The sequence below is a fragment of the Pristis pectinata genome, chromosome 14, assembly GCF_009764475.1.
Source record: "Pristis pectinata isolate sPriPec2 chromosome 14, sPriPec2.1.pri, whole genome shotgun sequence".
In the NCBI taxonomy this organism is placed as follows: Eukaryota; Metazoa; Chordata; class Chondrichthyes; order Rhinopristiformes; family Pristidae; genus Pristis; species Pristis pectinata.
The window spans coordinates 49,004,528-49,019,298 of NC_067418.1; the positions used below are offsets into that span (position 1 = coordinate 49,004,528).

Here is a 14,771-nt window from a genome sequence, read left to right on the forward strand (position 1 = left end):
TGAAGGGGTCCGACCGTGGGGTGGAGGGTCAGACTGCGTAGTTGTGAGGTCGAGAGTCCGATCGTGGTAACGAGAGGTTTTGATGAGCTCAGAGAGGAACGGTAAGTTTCAGATTTTAGGGAAGGGAATAAGGAGAAATGTTCCCGCCGTGACTTGTCCTAAGACCGAGTGAAGCCTGAGAGGAACAGGTTCGGTCAGAGGGGACTACGCGAGGGCAGGCAGCAAGCCAGGGGGATAAGTTTTGGGTTGATTTGGAAGTGATGCCCTCCCGTACTTTAAACATTGGCAGTGCCTTGATTGTGGTGTCTGCAGTACTCACTAACTGCTGGCAGATGGCACCATGTTGCAGGGTCAGTACAGGTACACTATTTAAAGAAATAACACGACTGGATATCGTGTTGCCGTGGCCCAGGGTCAAGTGCATTGACGTGGGCCTTGGGCTCAAGCGCGTTGCCGTGGGGCAGAGGAGAGTGCGTTGCCATGGGCCCGGGGGTCAGTGCGTTGCTGGGGCCCTCCCCAGAGTGACGCCAGGGGCTGGTGTGTTGCCGTGGGACCCGGGGAGAATGTTGGGCTGGACCAACCACGCTTGCGGTTGGCCTGGACCGGGCAAATGATGGCCGCCGGTGGAAATGTTGCCTTCTTTGGCAGACCTAACATTCGAGCGATATGTTTTGTTTCCTGCGCAAAGCCGATCCGTCGGGGTATTATTTGGTAGTGCTGGACACCTCTGTCACCGAGAACTGAGACGGTGAGGCAGATGGTGGGTCTGCAGTCGTGCTCGGCTGTTGAAACCAGTCATTCTAATCGGACCTCCTTCACACTCCCCGTTCTCTTCTCGTTGGGTCTAAAAATAGCTGGGCCTGTGCAATCAGCTGACGGGTGTTATTGCTTGTGTTTCTGCTGTGTGGGAAGGTTCCTTCTCATCTGTGGCTGGCGCTCAGGCAGTGAGCGACATGCATTCCTGACATCTTCGTGTGTCTCCTGCAGTACTTGCTGGCCACCGACCAGTTCCAACTCGGATACACGGAGGATGGGAATTGTAAGGGAGAGCCTAATTCCAGGATCCCTGTACCCCAGCGACTGCAGTGGGAGATCGGAGAGCCGGTGAGTTCTGTCAGCAGATCTGGGGACTGATTGAAGCCATGCCACCAGCTAACTGATATCCTGGAGTCATGGAATTGTCGAAGCGTTCAGGCTGGCCATTCGGCCCATTGAGTCTGTACTAGCTCATGACTTTTCCATGCCCCATTCCTTCCATCGTCCTGCCCATGTCCTCTTGAAATCTACGCCAGCCTCCAAACTGCTTGCTAATTCAAAACTTGCAGGTGGCACAAAATGTGGGAAATTTACTCCTGCTCTCCCGTTTCTAACTCCTTCAGATTTATTTAGATAAGATAAGATATTTATTTATCAGTCACATGTACATGGAACCACACAGTGAAATGCGTCTTTTGCATAACTGAGAATATGCTGGGGGCAGCCCGCACGTGTTGCCACACTTCTGGCGCCAATATAGCACACCCACAACTCCCTAACCCGTACGTCTTTGGAATGTGGGAGGAAACCGGAGCACCCGGAGGAAACCCACGCAGCCACACGGGGAGAACGTACAAACTCCTCACAGACAGCAGTGGGAATTGAACCCTGGTCGCTGTCGCTGTAATAGCGTCACACTAACCACTACACTACCGTGTCCCAGTCCCTGGAGAACACTGCTGTGTACCTGCCAACAGTCTGAGAAACATTTGTCCTACCATTACTCCGCTGCCTGTCCTTAACTCACTGCCTTGAATTCTTTTATTTCATGACCCTCAATTTTGCTTACCTACCTTTTATATGTAGAACATAGAAGACTACAGCACAGTACAGGCCCATGTACCACTTTTATCAAAGGCTGTCTTATATACACCTAGACCCAGAGAGTTACACAGCACAGAAACAGGCCTTTGGCCCCACCACGTCCCTGCTGACCCTTTTGCCCGTCTACACTACACCCATTTGCCCACATATCATTCTACGGCTTACCTACTTACCTAATACCAGCTTACAAACGTCTAAATGCCTCTTAAATGCAAATGGTTCCGTCAGTTCCTCTAGCAGTGCATTCCAGATATCAACCCCTCTCTGTATAAAAAGAATACCCTCTCCTCAGATCCCCCTTAAAACTCCTTCCTCTCACTTCAACCTGGGCCAAGAGGTTTCCACTTAAAGCACTCTTGTTTTTGATACACGGGGAAGACAATTTTGACCGTCCACCTATCTATGCCTCTCATAATGATATGTTCTATCAAGACGCCTCTCAGGCTCCTTCACTCCAGGGAATTCAAGGCCCAGCCTATCCAATGTCTCCCCATAGCTAAAGTCCTTCAAACCAGGCAACATCCTGCTGAATCTCCTCTGAACTCTCTGCAGCGCAACCACAGCCCTTCCTATAGTGTGGTGACCAAAACTGCGTGCAATACTTTACTGCATTACCTTTATTAACCAGCTCTGTCATTATCAAACAGTTCAATCAGCTACTGGTTCCATTAATCACTAGTTTCCCCCTCCCCAACTGTGATTTATAAAATTCCCCATAACTGTGGGGGTAACTGGCTGCTCTGTAGTTTCTGGGTTTACCCTTACAATTGGTTTTTTGAACAAGGGTGTTACATTTGCTGAAAAATCAAAAAAGTGCAGATGCCGGAAATGTATAATGAAAGCAGAAAATGCTGGAGATACTCAACAGGTCAGGCAGCATCTGCGGGGGGCGGAGGGAAGGGGGAACAGAGTTAACATTTTGGGTGAGTGACCTTTAACCGTTTGCTATTTTCCAGTCCTCTGGTCCCTGCTGTATCCAGGGAGAACTGGAAAATTATTGCAAACCTTCCTCAGCTTCCTCTCCCTCCTCCCTCAGCAATGGAGGACAGGTGCGACCTGGGCCAAGAGGTTTCCGCTTAAATCACGGCCGGTGATTTTAATACCAGCTTACAGATGTTATCTTTTGCACCATCTCTTTTACTGGGGCTTTGAGCCTTCCTGCTGTACCCTTCCAGTCAGCTGGTGACACCAAGCTCAGCCCAAGTGCCTTGAGCCCTCGAGCTGGTGTAGGCCGAGCGGGTTCTCAGCTGTGCTGCCTTTCTCACTGTTACACAGTTCGGCTTGGACCACAGCCTCAGCAGGCATCTGCTGGTTTGGGCTGACTCCTTCCGCAATTCCGAACTCTGATCTCTCGGAGCTAGTTCAGGGAGGTAGAAGGAGGCTTTTGGCACGCTGGCCTTCATCAGTCAGGGCATTTGAGTATAGGAGTTGGGACGTGGTATTGCAGTGGTATGACACATTGGTGAGGCCGCACTTGGAGTATTGTGCTGTTAAGCTGGAAAGGGTGCAGAGGAGACTTACAGAAATGTTGCCAGGACTCGAGGAGCTGAGTTGTAGGGAGAGGTTGAGCAGGCTAGGACTTTATTCCTTGGAGCGTATGAGAATGTGGGGTGATTTTACAGAGGTGTATAAAATCATGAGGGGCATAGATATGCGCACTGTCTTTTTCCCAGGATGATGGAAAAGTGGAGGGCTATGTGAGAGGGAAGGGTTAGATAGATCTTAGAGCAGGATAAAATGTCGGCACAACATTGTGGGCCGAAGGGCTTGTACTGTGTTGTAGTGTTCTATAAGGGAATCAAGAACCAGAGGACATAGGTTTAAGGTGAGAGGGGAAAGATTAAATAGAAACCTGAGGGGCAACTTTTGATGGTGGGTAAATGGAACGAGCTGCCAGAGGAAGTGGTTGAGGCAGGTACATTAACAACATTTATAAGGCACTTGGACAAGTCCATGGATAGGAGGGGTTCAGAGGGATGTGGGCCAAATGCAGCCAACTGGGTAAGATCTCTTTATTAGTCACATGTACATCGAAACACACAGTGAAATGCATCTTTTGCGTAGAGTGTTCTGGGGGCAGCCCGCAAGTGTCGCCACGCTTCCGGCACCAACATAGCACGCCCACAACTTCCTAACCCGTACGTCTTTGGAATGTGGGAGGAAACCGGAGTACCCAGAGGAAACCCACGCAGACACACGGGGAGAACGTACAAACTCCTTACAGGCAGCGGCAGGAATTGAACCCGGGTCGCTGGCGCTGTAATAGCATTACACTAACCACTACACTGCCGTGCCTGCCTTGGACTGGCTTGGATGGGGATCTTGGTCAGCATGGACCATGGACTGTTTCCGTGCAGTCTGACTCCATTACTAATTTGTAATTCATTCCATGGTTGCTCTTGAAATGATCAAGTGTGTTGGAGTGTGAGGTGTGGGCCCGTCCGTCTGCTGGTGATCGGTGTGAATGACCGCAATCCTCTCGTGCAGCACTGTGTTCCAGTTAAACCGGCTTCTTGCTGACTTGCCTCTCTTGTTCTCCTCCTCTCTGCAGTGCCAGGAAGTCATCAGTCAGTCTCTGAATGTGGCCCAGCAGCTTGCCAGTGATGTGGACTTCCACTCTTTCCCCTTTGACAAGTTTGGGAAGGGCCTGATCAAGCGGTGCCGGATCAGTCCTGACGCCTTTGTCCAAATGGCACTACAACTGGCGCATTACCGGGTACCGTCTCAATTTACGGAGGGATCTCCCCCTGGTGGGAAGTGGACCCTGGGCAGTAATAATAAAAAGCAGTAACATCTGGGGTTACAGCTGTTTCAGTGATGAAGGTGCTGGTGAATAGGCCAAGGACAATGTCAGTTGGATCCTCGTGAATTTTGTGGTTGATGTTTTTTAGTTGGATCATCATTTGGTCACAGCTGGGGTTCTTGGCACCTTATCACAGGAGAAGTCATGGGAGGGAAGACAACCTGGAACAGTGTCAAAGTGTACAGATCAAAGAGCAACTTGTGGGAAATAATTAACTCTTGTACTACTGGACTAACTAAGAAGCAGGAAGCATCCTCAGAAAGCTGAGCGGTTGTTTTTGCTGATTAGTAAATTAATTTATTATTGTCACATGTACCAAAGGACAGTGGAAAAACCTTGTTTTGCGTGCCATCCATACAGATCATTTCAGCACATCAGTGCATTGAGGTAGTACGAGGGAAAATCAGTAACAGAATGCAGAATAAAGTGTCACAGTTACAGAGAAAGTGCACTGCAGGCCGACAGTAAGGTGCAAGGCCATAACGAGGTAGATTGTGAGGTCAAACGTCTGTCTTATCGTACTAGGGGACTGCTCAATAGTCAGGGTACATAGAACATAGAACATTACAGCACAGTAGAGGCCCTTTGGCCCGCGATGTTGTGCTGATATTTTCTCCTGCTCTAAGATCTATCTAACCCTTCCCTCCCACATAGCCCCCTATTTCTCTATCATTCATGTGTCCATCTAAGAGTCTCTTAAATGTCCCTAATGTATCTGCCCCCACAACCTCTGCCGGCAGTGCGTTCCACACACCCACCACTCTCTGTGTAAAAAAACTTACCTTCCTCCAATCTCCTTAGAATTATGCCCCCTCGTGTTAGCCATGGTCGTCCTGGGAAAAAGTCTCTGACTGTCCACTCGATCTATGCCTCTTATCATCTTGTACACCTCTATCAAGTCATGCCTCTTATCGTGCTTTCAGGCTTTTGTACCTTCTGCCTGATGGGAGGGGGTAGAAGAGAGAATGTCCAGGTGGAAGGGGTCTTTGATTATTGATTATTGGTATTCAGCTGCTTTTGTAATAAGGCAGGGAACCTCGGGGGAGGCCTTCTGGAGCACATGCTGGATTTGCTCGGCTCTGTGTCTCTGGTGGGCTCCAGGACCCCTCAGTAGCGCCGGGAGTGTGTTGATTGGTGGGGTGCCCTGAACCCTTCTTGTATTCTGACTTCAGGACAAGGGTAAATTCTGCCTCACCTACGAAGCCTCGATGACCCGCCTGTTCAGAGAGGGTCGCACGGAGACCGTCCGCTCCTGCACCAGTCAGTCCACCAGGTTCGTTCTGGCCATGGTGGACCCCTCTCAGACGGTAAGGACCTTGTGCTTGTCCGCGCTGGAACCTGCCCTCCCTGGGGACACGATCTGGGAGGCTGGAGCATCGGGGAAGCGGATGTGGGAGTTGGGTGCAGGGGACAATCGGGAGGGTTTGGGTCTGGTGTGTCAGTGTTGGGGGAATGTGGGGACTTTGGTTTAAAGTAGGAGGTCACCAGGATAACGGAGCCTCTGCTGTTCGTGTCAGTAAGGTTTCCCGGGTCTGTGGTGATGTGCGGTAGGGTGTGGTGCAGTGTGAGGGATGTCATGGGCTAATTCACATATTATCTCATTGTTCTCTCTCTCTCTCTCTCTCTCTCTCTCTCCAAATGCCAGAGTGAAGAGAAACTGAGGTTGTTTAAGCTGGCCGCTGAGAAGCACCAGAGCATGTACCGTCAAGCCATGACTGGGGGCGGCATCGACCGCCACCTCTTCTGCCTCTACGTGGTGTCCAAGTACCTGGGAGTGGACTCCCCGTTCCTGAAAGAGGCAGGTATTGTGGGTCCGTGAGGGTGCGTGCATCTCTGCGTCCCACCAATGTAGAAAGGTCTCTCAGTCCATAAGACCAAAGGATATAGAAGCAGAATTAGGCTATTCAGCCCATCGAGTCTGCTTCACCATTCAATCGTGGCTGGTTTTTTTTAACCTCATTCTCCCCGTAACCCTTAACCCCCTTATCAATCATGAATCTCTGCCTTAAATACACCCAATGACTTGGCCTCCACAGCCCTCTGTGGTAACAGATTCCACAGATTCACTGCCCTCTGGCTGAAGAAATTCCTCCTCATCTCAGTTCTAAAGTGACGTCCCTTTATTCTGAAGCTGTGCCCTTGGATCCTAGACTCTCCTACTAATGGAAACATCCTCTCCACGTCCACTCTATCCAGTTAGTGTATTACCCGTGAAGCGTAGACCCAGGACTGTTCTGTCAGTGTTAATACATCATTAGCAACCTTGCCAATGCTGTTTAGAAAGGTGCCGAGATCCATTAACTCCTGGTGAACAGCATCGTATTGGCTCCCTCATGTCTCACTGTCTCAGGACCAGTGGCACCAAAGTCATGTGCTATTAGCACACATTCTGAGAGCTCAGTAAGTAGCCCATGAAGTGTCACGCACTCTTCCAGCTACTCAGGAGGGTTGACAAGGTTACTTGTGAGTGCTGCAGTGATGGGGAGGGGTGGCAGAGTCCTCGCAGGTGGAAGGGTGATGGAAGAGGGTCCTGAACAGGTTTCTTGAGGGGCAGTGGGCATAGAGGGCATCCTCCTTGCAAGGGCATTTCTGGCAGCAAGTTGCATGCAAGTGCATGTACCTCTTCTGAAAGCCTGCACTTTGGGGAACCCTATAATGCAGCCAAATGCTCCCACTGGCTCTGGATGCTGGTCACTTTAAGCACAAGTAGAAGGTTCCCCAACTTGCTATAGATACAAGAGACTGCGGATGCTGGAATCTAGAGCAACAATCAATCTGCTGGAGGAACTCAGCAGGTCGAGCAGCATCTGTGTGGGGGGAGAAGGAATGAGTTGGGTCATAACCCTGCATCAGGAGTGGAGAGGGGAGTTAGCCAGTATAAAGAGAAGAGAGGGAGTTATGAGACTGGGCCACTAGGTGATCAAGTACTGAGGAAGGATACGTGGCTGTAGTAGCAAGTCTTGGCCATAACTTGTATAGCTACGTATCCTTCCTCCGTACGATCACCCACTGGCCCCTGTCCCATAACTCCCTCCATATCTTCCCTCTTCACTCTCATTACTGATGCAGGGACTCGACCCGAGATGTTGGCATTTCCTTCCCCAGCCCCACAGATGCTGCCCGACCCGCTGAAGTTCCTCCAGCAGATTGTTTGTTCCTTCACCCTGATGGTTGACCTTTCAGTTCTGACCCGTAATCCAGCCATGAGCAACGAGGTGTTGGGTGTGGCATACGTCAGCCGGGACAGCTTGGGAGGGGGCTGAGGTGTTTGGGAGTGAATGTTTGGGGGCAGTGCAGCGAAGTGCTTGATCTCGGAGGTTTTCAGTGTATGTGAGCGAGGACTGCCTGGTGGAAGGGATCCGTGCAGAGACGCTGCAGGAACGATTGATAAGCGGGGTAGTTCCCTGTGGAGCTTGGGCAGAGGAGTTGTAGGGGGCCACCTCTACTGTTGGGCGTCTTTCTCATTTCTCCTCTGACGAAGGTGGAAACGCTTCTGCTGCAGGCATTTTGGAGAGAGACACCTCTCCGGCATTTCTGGCCGAGGAGTTTTGCAGAACTTGCTAAACCCACCTGGTGTTCGGTGACTGGGACGTTGGCTGGGTCGGAGACGGAGATTTTTGTTCAGAGAGTTGTGCAGGGCTGTGCCTGTGACCACGGGAGCTGTGTCTGCCCTTTCAAATAACACCCTGCTGTAGTGCCTTTAGTGTTGGTAGAAGCTGGTCCTCCTGTGTGTGAATAGTGCCGGTTGCAACTTGGACCGGCGTGGTTGCAAGTTCCTCCAGTTTTGATGTCACTTGGATGAGCTGGCATCCAGATAAATACCGGGGTACGCAAAAAATCCCCTTCGACAAGATCAAGTACAGTCCCCTCCCCAGTAGGACTCTCTACCTACTGCTTCAGAAAACCTCACTTGAATGCATTTTACAAATTCCGCCCCATCTAAGCCCCCTTGCACTAAGGCAATCCCAGTCAGTATTGGGCACGTTAAAAAAAAACTCTTGCATCCTACTGACTTTACACTCTTCTGTGATCTGCCAGCGTGTCTGTTCCATCTCCCACTGGCCACTGGGAGGCCGGTAGTATAACCCTGCCAAAGTGATCGCCCCTTTCTCATTCCTAAATTCTACCCCTGTAGCCTCATCGGCCGATCCCTGCAGTTATCGTCCCTGAGTACGGCCGTAATGCTCTCCCTGATCAGCAGTGCAACGCCCCCTCCTATTGTGCACCCCTCCCACCCCCCCCCCCCCCCCCCACCATCACACCTGAAACTTCTAAACCCCAGGATATCGAGCTGCCAGTCCTGCCCCTACCCTCAACCATGCGTGCGCGATTGCAACAATCTCATAATCCCATGTGCTGATCCACGCTCTCAGTTCATCCGGCTTAACAGTGAGGGTCCTTGCATTAAAGGCAGCGCAGTTAAACCTACCAGCTCTCTCATGCTTGCCTTCCTGCCTCTGTCTGCTCTGCCCACTGGACTTGCCCGGTCTATTTTCTACTCCTGATTCAGCCTCTCTACCTGCTGCACTGTCATTCTGAATCCTGACTCCTGCCTCACTAGTTTAAACCCTCCCCCAGCTAAGGTGCAACCTGCCCTTATACAGGTCACCCCCTGCCCCAGAAGAGATCCCAATGATCTAAAAACCCGACACCTCCCTCCTGCTCTTTAGCCGCACGTTCACCTGACCTATCTTCCTGATTCCCCCCAACTCTCCAACCCTACCCCCCCTCCTTAGAGCTGCTTTGATTCCTATCCAGCGATCACTGTCTTCCCACTTCACATACTGTGTACCTGTCCCCTTGTCCTTCCTCTCCCTGCAGCACAGTCTCCGCTCCCCCCTTGTCCCATAGAACACTACAGTACAGTAAGACCCTTCGGCCCACAATGTTGTGCGACATTTTATCCTGCTCTACTATCTATCTAACCCTTCCCTCCCAAATGTTAACCCCTCCCCTCCCATTTCTCTGTCATTTGTGTGTCTATCTAAGAGTCTCTTAAATGTCCCTAATGTATCTGCCCCCACCACCTCTGCCCGCAGTGCGTTCCACGCACCCACCACTCTCTGTGTAAAAAAAACTTACCCGACATCCCCCTAATGTACCAAGGTACAGTGAAAAACTTGTCTTGCATACCGTTCATACAGATTAATTAAGGCTTGGTGATTCCTAGATTTCTAGACTGATCTAACATAGAATATTACAGCACAGTACAGGTTCTTCGGCCCTCAATGTTGTACCAACATTTTATCCTGCTCTAAGATCTATCTAACCCTTCCCTCCCACATAGCCCTCCATTTTTCTGTCATTCATGTATATATCTAAGAGCCTCTTAAATGTCCATAATGTATCTGCCCCCACAACCTCTGCCGGCAGTGCGTTCCACACACCCACCACTCTCTGTGTAAAAAACTTATCCCGACATCCCCCTTGTACCTTCCTCCAATCACCTTAAAGTGATGCCCCCTCATGTGAGCCATTTACCGCCCTGGGAAAAAGTCTCTGACTGTCCACTTGATCTATGCCTCATCATCTTGTACACCTCTATCATGCTGCCTGGGTTCTGTGTTCCTCCTCCCCCCAGCACTCAGTCTCCCTGAGCCTCTTTCTCTCCCCCCCACCACTTACCCCACCATCCACAGCCACTGGTAGCTCCATCTCACAGAGGGCAAGTACAGTAGCGTAGTGGTCAGTGTAACGCTTTACAGCGCCAGTGACCCAGGTTCAATTCCCGCCACTGTCTCTAAGGAGTTTGTACGTTCTCCCTGTGTGACTGCGTGGGTTTCCTCCGGGTGCTCCGGTTTCCTCCCACATTCCAAAGACGTACGGGTTAGGAAGTTGTGGGTGTGCTATGTTGGCACCAGAAGCGTAGCGACACTTGCGGGCTGCCCCCAGAACACTCTACGCAAAAGATGCATTTCACTGTGTGTTTCAATGTACATGTGACTAATAAAGATACCTCTTCTCACCCCCTCTCTAATTGATTTTGTGACCTTCCCGTCCTGCAGGTCTTGTCTGAGCCGTGGAAGCTCTCCACCAGCCAGACCCCGCACCAGCAGGTTGACCTCTTCGACCTTAACCGGTACCCCGAGTACGTGTCAAGTGGCGGGGGATTCGGGCCGGTGAGTCTTGGTGTGGAGTTCTTCCTCCTGCCCGTTCTGGGAGAGGTTTGTAGGGTCTGGACACAGCAGCGGCAGTCTCTGTGCCTCAGGTACAACGGGAGTCAGGTGGCAGGGCGGGATATTGGATCCAGCCCTCTTAGCCCCATCTTTGGGAACCCGGAGGGGCTGCTGATTAGTGTGGGGGTGGGGGGTCAATATGGGCCTGAGAATGTACCTGGCAGTGGGGGGGAGAGAGCTGGGCAGGCAGGGTTACAGCAGAGAGTCAGGGACAGGACAGGCTGGGGTTGGGTGAACCAGAGGGTGTAGGGAGACGGTGTGGTGGGGACTGGAGTAGTGTGGGAGGGAGGGAGGGAGGGAGGCACGGACAGTGCAGAGGATGGGACAGAGGTTCGGGGAGCTAAGATACAGTGGTGGGAGCTAGTGGAGGGGATGGAGTGGCCGGTGGCAGGGACAAATGTGAAGGGGACGGTTGGAAGGGTTTGGGAGCAGAGTGACAGCGGAGGGGGGCTGCAGGGGGTGGGGGGGGGAAGAGAAGGATTTGCGCGATGAGGGATAGAAGGGGAGGGGGCGGGATTGGGAGGGGAGAAGTGACGACATTGGGGAGCACGTGGGGTGTTTCCAGGTTGATGGGACCGGGGCCTGTAGTGATGAGACTCAGCGCCCCGTGACATGCCGTCTCTCTGTCTGTTCTCAGGTTGCGGACGATGGCTATGGTGTATCTTACATAATGGTCGGAGAAAATCTCATCAACATGCACATTTCAAGTAAATTCTCCAGTCCCGAGACAGTAAGTGTCCTCCGGTGGGGAGGGCAAATGTGTGACAAGATGGGGGGGGTTGGGGGGTGAGGTGGGGGAGCAGTGTGCTGAGGGGTAAGTTATGGTGATGTGGACTGGGGAGCTCTACCCTTGTGCTGGGTGAGGAAGGGGTTGACAGCAGGTGTGCCAGAAGAGGGTTAGACGCAGCTGAGAGCTCTGTCTAACGTGGTGTCTACGCTAGTCATCTCAGAAACACCGGCGTGAAAAGTCTCATCGTCCGAGCAGAGGCAGCGGAGAGACTGGAAGGATGGAATGGAGCCCCTCTCCCCACCAATGCACTTCCCCTGCCCCTCTCCCCTGGCCGGCATTGTCCCTGCCTGATCCCCCAGACACGGCGGTGCGGCGGATAGTGCCGCTGCCTCACAGCTGCGGGAGCGAGGGTTCGATCCTGACCTCCGGTGCTGTCTGCGTGTGGAGTTTGCGTGTTCTCCCTGCGACCGCGTGGGTTTCCTCCCACGCTCCCCCCAAGAGTTTGCTGGTCTGTAATTAATCGGTCACTGTAAATTGCCCCTAGAGTGTAGGTGAGTGTAGAACTGGGGGGGGGGGGGGGGGGTTGATGGGGATGTGGGAAGAATAAAATGGATTGGGGTAGGATTACTGTATTGATGGTCAGCGCGCAGTGGGCTGAAGGGCCTGTATGACTCTGTGGATTGCCCTCCCTGCCCGTGCACCCCCCACTCTTCTGTTCAACCACCTTTCTTCTCCACACACCCCTCCCTGGCTGCTTCACTGCCTGCCCCCTGCCCTCTCCACCTTCATTACCTTGACATGTGCTCCCTCTCACTCCCTCCCCATCTACACCCTCATTTGTCTGCCTCGCCGGATCTTTGTCACACACCGTGACGTGCCGGTGAAAGATGGGGGTCGAGTTATGTATTTTTGGAAAGCACGCTGCCTCATGGGGAGCTCGTGACGTGTGACTTGTCACCTTTCTCCTGCAGGATTCCCATCGGTTTGGCAACCATTTCCAACGAGCCATGATCGACATCCTTGACCTGTTCAACCTGGACAAGAGGACCGGCAAGTAGCGGCAGTCCCGGCGATGGAGTTGAGAGGACCGGTCCCCAATTCCCCCCCCCCCACCCCCGGGGCAGTTGGTGCTGGCACCTGATGTGGGACGACGAGAACCATTTTGAACATTGACAAATTCGCTGCCTCCTGGGAGCCCTGCGCTGTTCTGTGAGTGCGCCAGCCCGTTCCCTGAGACAGCTCAGGCCGGGCAGGAACCTCCAGTCTGACGGCAGTGAGCAGGTCCTGTCAGGAGCTGGTGATACCACTGTAAACTGCACCCCAAACTTTGGTCTAGGTTTACTGCACGAGATCAGGTAGATGCTCACTTCCCTTCTCTGCCGCATTGTGATTATTATGCAGAGCCTTTATTTTAATTGTCTGTCTCTGAACAGTGCTTGATCATAATTGTCAGGGTTGTTCACCTCTACAGAATATCATTGCAGATCCCAGCTTGTGCAAGGAGGCACAGTATCACAGCTTCTCCGATGTCGCTATTGGAAAATTGTCTGACTTGGGGGGCCCGGGGTTCACATGCTTCCCCAGACCCGACATGGAGGTTTGTTGATTTAGTGTGGATATTGTGTAAAGAACCAATGAATGTATTGCAGGTGATCTCAGCTGTTAAGTGAATGCCATATGTATTACGGAATAAAGAGGTGGGGACCATCGCTTACTGCCTGCTCTGTCTGTATATTGAGTTCCCTGGTGCTCTGTCTCTATGTCGAGTTCCCCTGGTGCACTGTGTGCTAACACATATCAGCTTGAAAACCCTCCAGGAACTGAAGACCGATCAAGGCACATGATAACACACCTCAAGAAATCTGTCCTCGCCACTGCGGAGCTGACTGAGGAGACAGGAGCTGTCATAAGAGCTTCAGAAGTAGGAGCAGCAATAAGTTCTTCACCTCTCGGTGCCTGCTCCACTGTTCAATCTTCCACCTCAGCTCGGTTTCTACACAACCTTCATCTCCCTTGGTTATTGTAATGTTCAGTAACCTGATAACCTCCGTCTTGTGACTGAGAATCCACAGAGCAGGGTGTCAGAGAAGTCTGAAGTAAAGTCTCTTCTGAGTGGCTGACTCCTTAGTCCTTGAATGTGACCTCTGGTCCTACACCACCGCTGGGTAGAATCCGCCCCGTAAAACCACCTCAGAACACTGACCTAGAAATTTGTTCGCACAGGAAAGCAAAAACTGGAGATGCTGGGAATCTGAAATCAAAACTGAAAATGCTGGATCGCCAAGAGACCCTTCAGCCCACCATGTCTGTGCTGACCAGCGAGCATCAATCTACACCAATCCTACACAAACCTATTTTCCTCACATTCCCAACAACTCCTAATTAACCTACCAACTTTGGGATGTGGGAGGAAACCCGAGCACAGGGAGGAAACCCACGCGGTCACAGGGAGAACATGTAAACTCCACACAGACTGCACCCAAGGCCAGGGTTGAACCCGGGTCTCCGGTGCTGTAAGGCAGCGGCTCTACCGGTTGTGCCACTGAGCCGGTCACCCAGCAGGTCAGGCAGCATCAGCACTGGAGAAAAACAGAGTTAATGATTCAGGTCGACATCCTTACATTAGAAGGGTAGATTGCACCTGGAGTGGGTAAGATATCTTTATTAGTCACATGTACATCGAAACACACAGTGAAATGCATCTTTTGCGTAGAGTGTTCTGGGGGCAGCCCGTAAGTGTCGCTACGCTTCCAGCGCCGACATAGCACACCCACAACTTCCTAACCCGTACGTCTTTGGAATGTGGGAGGAAACTGGAGCACCCGGAGGAAACCCACACAGACACACAGGGAGAACATACAAACTCCTTACAGAAAGCGGCCGGAATTGAACCCAGGTCGCTTGCGCTGTAATAGCGTCATGCTAACCGCTACACTACCGTGCCTGCCCTGAGCAAACCTGCTCCGATCCCAGGCCTAGAAGCACCACTTGGCAGATTTGACCCCTGACTTTCCGGAGGCTTCGCCTTACTGCTGGAAACACAGTTCCAGTGTACAAACCCGTCCCAATGATGCCAGCAATGCCCAGTTAACCTTCCTGAGTGACTTACTTACACTCTCACAGCTCTGCGACAGGTCAGTTGTCATTTAGGTGCAGAACATGAGCTTTTATTAACCCCATTTCCCATCAAACCATTATATTT

At 51.8% G+C, this 14,771-nt stretch overlaps 1 protein-coding gene across 4 annotated transcripts in view; it reads left to right on the forward strand.

Annotated features, from left to right (window-relative positions):
* LOC127577636 (carnitine O-palmitoyltransferase 1, liver isoform-like) overlaps positions 1 to 13,278 on the forward strand; it is a 53,402-nt gene extending 40,124 nt beyond the window's left edge. For all 4 annotated transcript variants that reach the window (XM_052028979.1, XM_052028982.1, XM_052028981.1 and 1 more), the window contains 7 exons: positions 988 to 1,104; positions 4,412 to 4,576; positions 5,836 to 5,970; positions 6,309 to 6,461; positions 10,669 to 10,782; positions 11,477 to 11,569; positions 12,541 to 13,278. In XM_052028979.1, the coding sequence (XP_051884939.1) occupies positions 988 to 1,104; positions 4,412 to 4,576; positions 5,836 to 5,970; positions 6,309 to 6,461; positions 10,669 to 10,782; positions 11,477 to 11,569; positions 12,541 to 12,627 (864 nt within the window). In that variant the 3' untranslated portion in view covers positions 12,628 to 13,278. The remainder of the gene's footprint in view (positions 1 to 987; positions 1,105 to 4,411; positions 4,577 to 5,835; positions 5,971 to 6,308; positions 6,462 to 10,668; positions 10,783 to 11,476; positions 11,570 to 12,540) is intronic.
* Positions 13,279 to 14,771: the final 1,493 nt, after the last annotated feature.